The sequence below is a fragment of the Pygoscelis adeliae genome, unplaced genomic scaffold, assembly GCF_000699105.1.
Source record: "Pygoscelis adeliae isolate BGI_AS28 unplaced genomic scaffold, ASM69910v1 Scaffold372, whole genome shotgun sequence".
NCBI classification, from domain to species: Eukaryota; Metazoa; Chordata; class Aves; order Sphenisciformes; family Spheniscidae; genus Pygoscelis; species Pygoscelis adeliae.
Window position 1 is genome coordinate 1,148,902 of NW_008824357.1, and position 11,160 is coordinate 1,160,061.

General features: G+C 43.8%; 1 protein-coding gene across 1 annotated transcript in view; it reads right to left on the reverse strand.

The window, feature by feature from the left end:
• DPYSL2 (dihydropyrimidinase-like 2) overlaps positions 1-10,371 on the reverse strand; it is a 55,280-nt gene extending 44,909 nt beyond the window's left edge. Inside the window, exon 1 of the mRNA XM_009319532.1 lies at positions 10,021-10,371. Within this exon, the coding sequence (XP_009317807.1) occupies positions 10,021-10,371 (351 nt within the window). The remainder of the gene's footprint in view (positions 1-10,020) is intronic.
• Positions 10,372-11,160: the final 789 nt, after the last annotated feature.

Consider the following 11,160-nt stretch of genomic DNA (forward strand, 5'->3'; position numbering starts at 1 on the left):
TTCTACCCCCGCCGGGGCTGCGAGCCCAGCGGGAGGAGAGGAGGCTGCCCGGGGAGCCGGTGCGCCGTAAAACGCGCTGCCCTCCATCTTCTTTGTCCCACCCCGCCCTTCTTGGCGCTGCCGGAGCAGAGAGCTGGTCGGGAGCATTAGCAAATTGGGGGGGGGGGATAATGTTGAAGCCAGTCCCGGCCCTTTGATTTCCCAGCATGTCAGCCATGCTTTCTAAATGCCTTCTCCCACACCTCCTCGTCCAGAAAATACAGCCCAAATTCAAGTCCCCCCTCCTGTGGTCACTAACCTGAAGCTTTAGTGCCAGGGAAATCTGGGATCAGAGCTACGCATACAGGCATGGTGGTCCTCTCCAGTCACTCTGGCCACCTCTTACTAATCCAGTGTCGCAAACTCCACATTCAATGTTTCAGTCACACTTGGAGTCTTAAATTTCTCAGTCCCTGAACTCCATAAGCTGACACTTCAAGGAAAGAAACGCATTAAATGGCATAAATATTTCCTCGTTATTTACAGTGCACTTGCCCCAGTGCAATGAAGAGAGATGGGATTCGTGGCCAGAGTGTGAGATAACCATTCAAAATACATCTGTTTACACCAGTTCCTCTTAACATCAGTTGCTCTCGAGGAAGGTACAAGACACCTTTTGGAGAACTCATAAACGGCACAAATCCACTTCTGCTTGAAGGTTATAACAGACAATTAATGACCGACAAAGACTTACCTTCTTCCCTCAATCATGGGTGAATTTCAAGTCACGAAAAGCAAACTGCAAGCTTCCCCTATCACAAAATGTAGTGATCTTTACGTACCCAAATAGTTCCGTGAAACACACAGTGCACAGCCCGTAAGAAATTAAAACCTTCAGTATACTACTCCAGTAAATCATTATAAAGGCAACATCTGTTCAAACAGATGACTATCAGGACCTTTTATGTACATTAGTTCACAGGAGGCTGTAAGGAAAAGAGTAAAAGAGCTTTTCCTGGGTATAGGTAGGGCATCAGGCAACATTTAAGTAGCTAATATGGCCATCAGTTAATAGCCAATTAGTAATAAATGAAAAAGTGGTTCACGACAGTAGCAAAATGATTAATTTGTTAGCCTGTAGGGTTTTATTTTGATTTAACGATTAGAATAGACAATACTAAATGAGTTATCCTGCCCCTCTCTGATCTGTGCTGGAAGAAGTTTTGAAACCTCAGCATATTTTTGCTCAGAAGATGGAAGAAAGCATCTACATCAGATTTCTAAATTTAGACAGCGCAACTGTTCCTTTTTTCTCTTTAATGCTAGCTTTCCTCCTCAATTTTATATCTGAGCGGTTTCTTGCCTTTGCGTGCCAGGTAAAAGAGTGTCTCCAGCTGTCAAAGAGGAAGCAAACATTGCCTAAGGCTTTGAGAGATAGCATCAAGGCCCTTGGGGAGCTGGTCTGAGATGTGCCAAGTCCAGCTACCATCTCAAGATCCTGCCCTGGCAGCAGCAACATGATTACAGAGGGACGACCACAAACACGGGCACAGGAAAGCATACATCTCCAGCACTGACTCACCTCCCTGGCCTCGGGCAGGTCATTTCTCCACATTATGCTAAAAGTTGTGGAGCAGCAGTACTGGTAGAAGAAATAGAAGCGCCTTTAAGGGGATAATGTCATCACCACGCTAATATGTCTAAAGCTATTCTCATCTGCTCAAAGATAGCTATTTAAAATACTTTTTTTAAAAGGCAGTCCTTACTGCACATGGGCCTAATTCAGAACAGCAGCTCTTGAACTTCGAATACATTCCATAACTTGAATCCAATAGTGACTAGGTTCAGAAAGTAATAACGAATCTTCAGATGAGACTTAGCTTTTCCTTCCCATCACCATGTTGCAAGAACCTAAGTAGTACAGAATAAAATAAATGAAGAGATTAAAGGGCTGAAAAACATGGTCGTTCAATATCCAACACCTACACAGTGCCAAATTGTAAAAACTTCCATATGATTTAGCGTGTACCCAAAGGACCAGAACTGAGCTCCCAGGCGTATCTTCTAGCTCCATTACACCAATTGCCAATATGGCCCAGTTTTCTTTCCTTTTAGCAATGAGCTAAAAGGTTGTCAAAATGAATAATTTTAAAATTATTAATGTAGTTGCAAACTGGCTTATTTAGCCTTGCTAAACAAAGGCAAGGAATGGATATTATCTGCGGTATAAACACACATGAGGGGAGGTGATCAGGAGGGAAGGAGAAGAGCTATTGAAGTTAAAGGACAATGTTGGGATGAGAACAAGCGGGGAACAGAGTCAGAAAATACTGAGATGTATACCTGCTTTTTTTTTTCTTTTTTTTTCTTTTTTACAAAAGCTGGTTCATTCCCCTGGTAAAGCTATAGTTTATGTATAAATTCCCCCTGTAAGTTAAATGAAGGAAGATAACTACTTATGAAATGCCAGGGGCAGGAGACAGGTCCTAGGTTAAAAGAGGAGAGTTGAACCCGCTTCTTAAATCCTTGCAGGTTTGTATCCAGTCCAGCTGTCATACAGTGGTGCAGTTACCTGCCAAGGTACTGTGGGAAGTGATGGGATTTTTAGATGATGTTGGTGCACTTTGTCTTCCATGGGTCTATTAATGCACACGGCAGGCTAAGCAGGCTAAAATTAGAAGGTGCTACAGAGAACAAGCACTGCCAAATCTTTCTTGCCAAACGTTAACGAAGGAAAGTGATGAAGGATGGCTGGCCAGTCCAACCCAGCTCCCTGACTGCAGCCACTACGACAGGACCAGCAAGGTTGCTGCAGCCAAGTCACATCAGTGGCAGAGGAACAGCAAAAGAACATAAATATCTTCAATTACGCTACATCAGCACTTCTGAGGGCCCTGACAGCATGCCCCAAATGGCAGAACAGGGGAGGAAATGCACAGAACTGAGCATTACATCCACGTTTGCAACTGCCAGCCTCTACCCCAGCCACATACAGAGCTGTGCTCTGCACTGGCCGAGTGTCCCTGGCCCCTCCTTAGGCTTAGGGTAGTTGGGGGGTATTTTGGCCAGTGGGTACACAAGGTCGCCGTCAGCCATTTCTGCACAGATGTCAGCTGGTGTAGGACATCTTGTGCAGGCTCTTTGCAGCAGAAACACATTTCATGTTAAAGGAACGTCTATGTCTAAATTTGTCTTCTGGAAAGGTCTAGAGGGAAAATGGCACAAGAATATGAGAATCTCTGTACAGCGATAATCTATGCTAAAATAAATCATCACAGGCATCAGTGGAACTCAATTCACATCAGCTCTGAATCTTAACTTTACAGATTCTGTGGACTACCATAATGCACTTAGCAAGGAATTTTATTCCCACTGTGGAGATGGTTGGGAAAAAACTATTAAAAGAGTCTCTTTCTCTGTGGAATTTTAGTGTAATTGCAACAAACCCCACAGAATTTCTGCAACACCTGATTGCTTTTACTCCTACTGAATTCTTAGAGGTTTATCCACAAGGACATTCTGCTATGAAATTATAAAACCTGCAAATGGAAATATACATTTTAAAATATAATGAAAAGAGGGATCAGAGATGGATTTAAAGCATCCTGGAAGTATCTGAAATTCTAGCACTACAGCATCAACAAGCTCTAGATTTCCCTTTAGGTTTGTTAGATGCTAATAATCCCCACTCCCTATTGGGGAATCACCCCCTGCCAAAGTCAGCGAGGCTCTTGTTATTGCAATCAGAGGCAGCAGGACTGGGCCAAAAGAGCTTTCATGAGTTTACCGATCAGGCTCTAATTTTCTGTCATGATTCTGCCCGTGCCAATTGCTGCATCAACTCCGAGTCTCAGTGACTTGAAAGGAGTTTCCCATGGATCCAGCAACCTTCTGCATCTTATGAAGAATTGGGAGGATTAAATACAGGCTGATACGTGGCAGAAGGAATACATCTGTCCTTCCCAAAAGGTGATGAAGGAACTGTCCATTATTAATCATTATAAATTAAATTAAAGAGGGGAATTATACTTGCCAATGGGCATCTTTGGTTTTTTTATTATCTTACAGGAGAAAATTAAGTGTCATGCTATGGAAATGACCATAGAGGTCAAACACGAGGAGGTAAAAATCATACAACTTCTCAGAGAAATAGCCTAATTTTTTTGAATACAGACTGAGATTGTGAGGGGGGAGATTCACTTTCTAGCCACACAAACAGGTCGATAAAAATGTACATTTGATCTTCAAATGAAAATTAACCTTCCAATTGATTTTGTTTCCTTCAAAATCCCAGGAAACCTTGAGAAGGTTCAGAAATAACCTTCCAAGACGACTGTTACTCTTATAGTGTGCTTCTTAGAGGAAATGTCCCAAGCATTTCAGGTGCACTACAATCTTAATTGTCCTTAAACAAGCCTGAGCCACTGCTCCACAGTTAATTTACTATCACATTGTTATTGGGAAAGAGACAGCTCTCTTCAGGGGTCTAGGCAGGGATCACTCTGTCATGGGTAGCACAATACATAGCAAAAATGCAGTCTTCTCTCTAAAGAGCTTACAAGCCTACACTTGAGCTGTGACCTTTACTATATACTATAGTTAACTACAGCATTTCTGGAACAAAGACATGGGACATTTGGGCATCCTTGTCATTGCTCCTCCCTTTCCTCCAGTGGAGAGAGTTTAGCATCTCCAGGCCCATGGGAACCATGGGTAGGGTCTAAGAAATAGCTTTTTTCACAGTGATCGGCACTGTTTCTTAACCTTATAATCCCTTCTCCTTCCCACAAAACCTACAGGGCAAAGCATCAGGCTCTCAGCAATTGCTGTCATTACTTGTGTCAGCCAGCTTTGTCTACCTCTGATGTACAGGACAATCATTGCTCCAGACAATGAGAAAATGAAATTCTGACCTCTATTCTCCCACGCTGAGATTCACTCCAGATCTCTGGGAGGTGACCAAAGAACAGGACATTGTGCTTCTGTGTGAATCCTACAGTAAAGAGGTTTGGTTTTGGTAGATTTCCTACAGCTCTGCTCCCAGATGCTGTCCCTTTTTAGGGTAAGAGAGTTCATGCAGAACACACACATCAACTTCACGTGAGCTTTGCTGCCTACATCATTTCCCAACTTTGTAACACCACCACAGAAGATAGACTCAGATTTCATGTGCCACAAGACACACAAATGATACGGGGAGTTAAACATGGTCCTGCAGGTGAAAAATTTCAGGCAGACCTAAACAACTACTCAGCACCTACTAAAAACAGATGGCTCATGTCAAATGATGGCCACAGCACTGGCATAAGGGTGGCATGCAAAGCTGCCAGTCTCGTTGTGCCAGGTACTGTATCTATCCCCTGAGATAAAGCCTGCATCGCATGGTGCTGCTCAAGGACCAGACCTCTGAATTGGCTCAGCTCCAAACTGGGTGGGGAGATCCAGCCCCAGGTGTTTAAGTTTTCCCTCCAGTCTTTAGCCCAAATAATAAGTTGGCCCTGTATCAAAGCCCCTTGCACATTTCTGCATGAGAGAGAGTGGTATTGGTAAATTCCTGACATAACACTAACAGACCACTCCACAAGATGCCCGTTGGATGGACATCACATTCCAGCTATGCAGATTGATGGCTTTGAGAGGGATCTAAGAAGTTAAGAGGAATCTGGCATTTCTGCTTATCACTGTTAGTTTCTCTATGGGTTTATTTTTCAGTAGTCAGACAAACTATTATGATCCATTGGAAGAACATGCAAATCATCCTCCTGTATGATTATTTTGCAAGCAATGATCATCGAAACAAGGCTAGAAAAATTACAGGCATCATAACAAATTAAACTCAGAACTGCATTTCCAACTGTCTGGAACAGCTGCTTTGTTTTACACAACAGTTCCATTAATGTTCCAGAGTCTATGATTATTTGAGCTCTCAACAATGTCCTGTTATTCATTATTTCTCTCCAGGAATGAACAACCATGATCTTGAGAGCTTTGAGGTTTTAGCAAAAAGTCCAGTCATGTCAAAAGCTTCATGAAACTGTGTTTTGCAAGCGATTAGTCTCCCGTCAATTCTAAAATAAAAATATTTTCCTAGTCTCTGTTTATTCATTATTGTTACTTTTATCACAGTAGGACATAGCTTTGTTGTTTTAAACCAGTAGTTTACACCCAGTGCTCTGCACTTCCCAAAGGTCCGTGAACTGTTTCTAAGGGATGCAAAAAAAGGTATATAAAGATGACTGTTTGTTGCACAGGGGAACCACCTGAATCACCAGAGTAACGACAAGATGGCAATGGGAACTTTAGCTAGCAAGTTAAGAAGAAACCTGGGATCCCAGGGCTTGTACTTTTCTTGAAATGTCTTAGCACCTACTCAGGCTCTCTATGCAAACTAGATTAAAGCAAGCCCCAGGCTTGCTGATCCCTCTTGCAATCAAACCTCGCTTTTCCCTATAGATGTTCCCTAAAAGACCGTCTCTGTCCTGAAGTATCTCAACAGATGAGGAAGACAGAAGGAATACCAATTATACATGCGGGAAATCTGGGAAATACACACAGAGAAACGACCCAGGTCAAGCAAGCAATGGCCAGGGTTTTTCAAAACCCAGATGAATGCATGTGTCTCAAGACCGTTCACTTAAGGAATAGATGACTAATGCCCTGGGAAGCCATTTTATCAGTCCCCCTGCTCTCAGGCGAGGTAGCTTGCAGCTTCTGCACTGACTACTACAAAGCAGTGCTATGAGTAAATTCCACAGGTCCCTGCCCTGATGCTATCTGAATACCAAATCCCACTGTAGGAAACAGGCTTGCACGTGCACAGCAATTCATGAAAGCCAGGCCAAGTGTTTATTGTCTCATTCAAGAAATCCTGGGTTTGAACATGACATTCTTGTTAGACCGCAGTGATGGCCCAGCTGAGGTCAGGGCCTCAAAGCACTAAGCAGAGCTCAGACACTGAACAAGTAGCTACAGGACCAGGCATTAACAGTCTAAACTGGGAAGACGACAAAGTTTAAGATGGGAGATAGAAGCACAGTTAATTCTCCAAGGCCTGACAGCTGGGAAGTAGCAGAGCTTGCCTCAGATCTGCTGAGTTGCAGACCTGTTGAATAGATCACGCTGCCTCTAGAGGCCTAACTGTAAAGAGCTGCTTAAACTAAGATAGAGAGCCTTCCTGGTGCCTCTAGAGATGATCTTAACCCTGAATTATGAGGCAGCATGGCCCAGAGGCAATAAAGCGAGGCCATGATAGATGCCTGTAGAATACCCTAGACAGGATAGACACAAAGAGATTTGATTACCCTTATCTTTGCCTGCAGAACAATATATTGCAATTTAATGTGGAATAATTACATTCCTTTTTTTATCCTCTGGACAGTTAAGACCTCAGAAAAATGAAAAATAGCTTGTCCATCTTGCTTTGTTAATTATTTCAGTGGAGATTAATACAAGATCTTTCTATACAGTGACAGAAAGGATGACTGTTTTAAACCCACTTTGGATCCAATCACTGGCTAAAATACTTCCACCTATCTCCATTGCCTCCAGTTGATCGGCACCCATTCCCATCAGCTCACGATATGGTTCTTTGGTTGCTGAAACAGAGCATGGACCATCCTGTACGTTGATTGTTACATGTATTGACAAAAACTACAACTATTGTCAGCCTCAAGCTGAAGAAAAAGAAGCAGTAAGATTTCTAGCCTATTGTGAAATAATTTATGCAAGTTATAAATTCAAGATTCTATAAATTAGTGTACTGTTCCTTTCCACTATAATTTAGATTCCTATCACATGGAAATAGGGTACAGTCTATCCAAGGAGAACCTATTTCAGATGTGTTATTAAATGCTTAAGACAGAAGTTTGAAAATAATGGGCCAAATTCCGTTGCAAAACTTCAGAAGCCTTTTAACTCCTATCTGAAATTATTTTGATCCTATCCTTTAATGCCACTTCCTGCAACATTATTTTTCTTTACCTTTTTTTTAATATGTTGAGCTTTGATTATCATCATAAACACATTTCTATTAACTACACTGAAGTAAAGCCAGTTTTACCTGCTGAGGATCTGATCACTGATTCAAGCTATAGATGCAGTCAACTGGAAAACCATCAAAGCTAAAATACTCCTGCAATAAAGTGCCAATCCATAGCAAGACATTTATATTAAAAGACTGCACTTACCCAAATGCTCACAGCCCCTCACAACGTAATCCATTGGCATCAGTGTTATGTAAAGCTAATGAGAAACAACTCAAATATTTTGTACTATCACATTATTTCATACCCTCAGTTAACATTTATACTACAATCTTTAAAAATAGAACCAAAAAACACACTTTTTAAAAAATGTGATTAATATTCTGTATGGACTTCTGATTTTTCACCATGTTATACTTACAGTTTTTTATTATACTGGTACCCTTCAATCACAAAATAATTCATCTTTTCAGAATTAATGTATCACCCGTTTATATTTATGTCCCACAGGATATCACCACATCAAATTGTCCGAAATTAGTCCTGAAAATGTCCTGAATTACAAAACCTTTGACTCCTCAAGCTGAAAAGGTGTATGCCCTTTACTCGAGATGCACCTTGGTTAGTCCAACAAGACTAATTAATCACAGAAAGTTACTCAATTAGTAGGCACTTCAACACGGTCAAATCAAAGCATAGACATTTGTAGTGGCAAACTTTTGTTTGCCAAATCAGGTTTGAAGCAGCATGGAGCATATCCCACTCCTAATTAAACGTTGGTGCATAGTTCTTCTGACAATCAGGGCCTACCTTTGTGATCTCACTGTAAATGGCAGTTGTTCACGCATGCAAACATGGCTGGATGGAGCCCTTCGGTTACTGTAGTAGGAAGAAGCAGAGCAGGGTCTGATTTGGGGAGGATAAGCCCCCAGTAATACTCCTAGTAGTATTTCACATTTCTGAAAGCAGGAGAAAGTGGCGAACAAGCCCCTATTATAAATTCCAGGTAGACTTCTGCCCTGTATATGCAATCCATACTATTAATAAAAATTAGGAGGCACATCCTAGAAACACTTTCCAGAAGAACGGACCGCTCCGTAAACCCGCTGGGGGACTACTCACAGAAATTCTTTCCCAGTATGCTAGAAGTTTATCAGTTTGCAGGTTGGTGCTTCAATCATTTCCGCTCTTGCAGCCTATGCATAGGAGCCAGCATTGTCAGAGGAACTCACAGAGTATTTCATGGCTCAGATATGAATAAAGCTTGCTTAAATCTATTTATCGAGGAAAACAAATGTGCATGGCCAGCTAGACCTGTGGGTTGAGTGGGTTTTGCCTCAGGAAGAGGATAGGCTTTATTACACCATGACACATACCGAGAGTGAGAAAATAGCTTCAGGAGTCTTAAAAGACTGGGAGGAGTTCGGTGGGTTTCTAAGAGACCGCCACATTCCTGTGAAAGTCCCAGATCTTCCCGAGTCAAAAATTCCCACTGTAGCCAAAGGCCTTGATCAGAATTGCTATTGAAATACACCTCCCAAGGGTCACTCTGGTCTGTCCTTCCCTGGGAGGAGGGGGTAGGAGTTTCCCCTGGAAGAAGCCTGCAGGGATTTGATCCCCGTAGGTGGAGGCTCACTGATGCTCTTTTGCTAACAATTGCATTTCTGTTCCTGTGAGCTGCATTCACTAGCTGGGTGGGGCATTTTGCTACCGTTGTACTAGGGGGAATCGCCTAAGAAACAAAAAAGTCGGTCTCTATCACCAAATAGGAAGGCAGGGCAGGGAAAGGGAGGGTGTTTGTGGGTGCGGGGGTTCCTTTCTTCTTCTGCCCTCCTCCCTGTGCACATACACACACACCTGCAGAGAGCACACGGATAACATTAGAGGTCTGGCAAGAAGGCTCTAGGAGAGATGCTGCTGCTTAGAGGAAGACATTGACTGCCACATACATGCAAGTGACATAAAAGCAAGAAACTGCAGGGTGGAAAGGATACATCCCTTCCGCAGCCTATCGCGTGTTCAAGTTGCATCTCTCTCACACACACACATATGTACCCACCTTGTCATTCAGGTTCTGCAGCGCCTCCTTCCCAGTGGCACTCCTGATCTCCACCTTTCTCCCGAAATCAACAGATGGTTCCCCTCCCTTCCCGCTCTGCCTGGAATAGACGGACTGAGCATCCGGACCCAGGTGGGCAACATCCTTCTGCTTTGCCACGACTTTGTTAGATCCGCGGCCCACCGAGAGGGAGTCAAAGTCGATGGTCTTGTTCTCCAGGGAGCCTTCCACTGGGCAGAACATGCCACAGAATTTCTGCCGGGGCTTGGGACTGCCCGAGCCCAGGTTTTTGAAGAAGGCCGGCACTTCTTCTTCCTCGCCCTGCCGGCCAGACTGCTTCCTCTCAGCCATGGCTCGTGTGGTCTCCCTGCTAAGGGAAAATAATAACAGCGGTAACCAGGAGGATCCTTCACACACACACACACACACGAAAAGAGGAGAGAGGGGAAAAAAAAAAAAAAGAGAGAGAGATCGCTCTGGGTCCTAGAGATACAGCAACATCAATAGCAAAGGGCTGTGCCTGGCAGATCCCCTGCCCCCATCAGTACAATATAGCCTGTGGCTCGCTCTGTTTTCTTTGATGCAGTGCAAAGTTAAGGGAAGGTTGGGGCAGATCCTGCTGCAATCAAGGGGGGAGGTTTCAAGTTCCCAGCATCCAGATGGGGAGGGAGGGAGAAGGAGAGAGAGAAAAAAAAAAAAAAAATCCTCACTCTGCAGCAGAAACTGAGGACTGATCCGGAAGTGATGCGACTGGTGAATTGGCAAATGGACTCGATCAGGTTGGAGCAACAGCCCCCATCACACACACCCTTTCCCCCCTCCCCTTCCCCAGCGTGCTGCTATTGCTACAAGTTGCACAGAGGCTGATGGGGACTGAGCACCCTCCCCACCTCCGGCTGCTCTGGAGGCGTGTTCCCAAAGCAGGGGAGAAAGGATCTCTTCCTTCCTCCCACCACCCTTTCCCCTTCCTCCCCTAGCCCCGCAATGGTGGAGTCAGGGAGCGCTCCGGCAATCCTATTGTTCCTCACTTTTCTCCAAGCAGCGGAGCCGGAGGGCGGGGAGCAGATGAGACCGCGGTTGGGTTACTGGGGCTCGTGGGAGGCAAAATGCTGACGCATCTTTCTGGGTTTTGGGGCATCG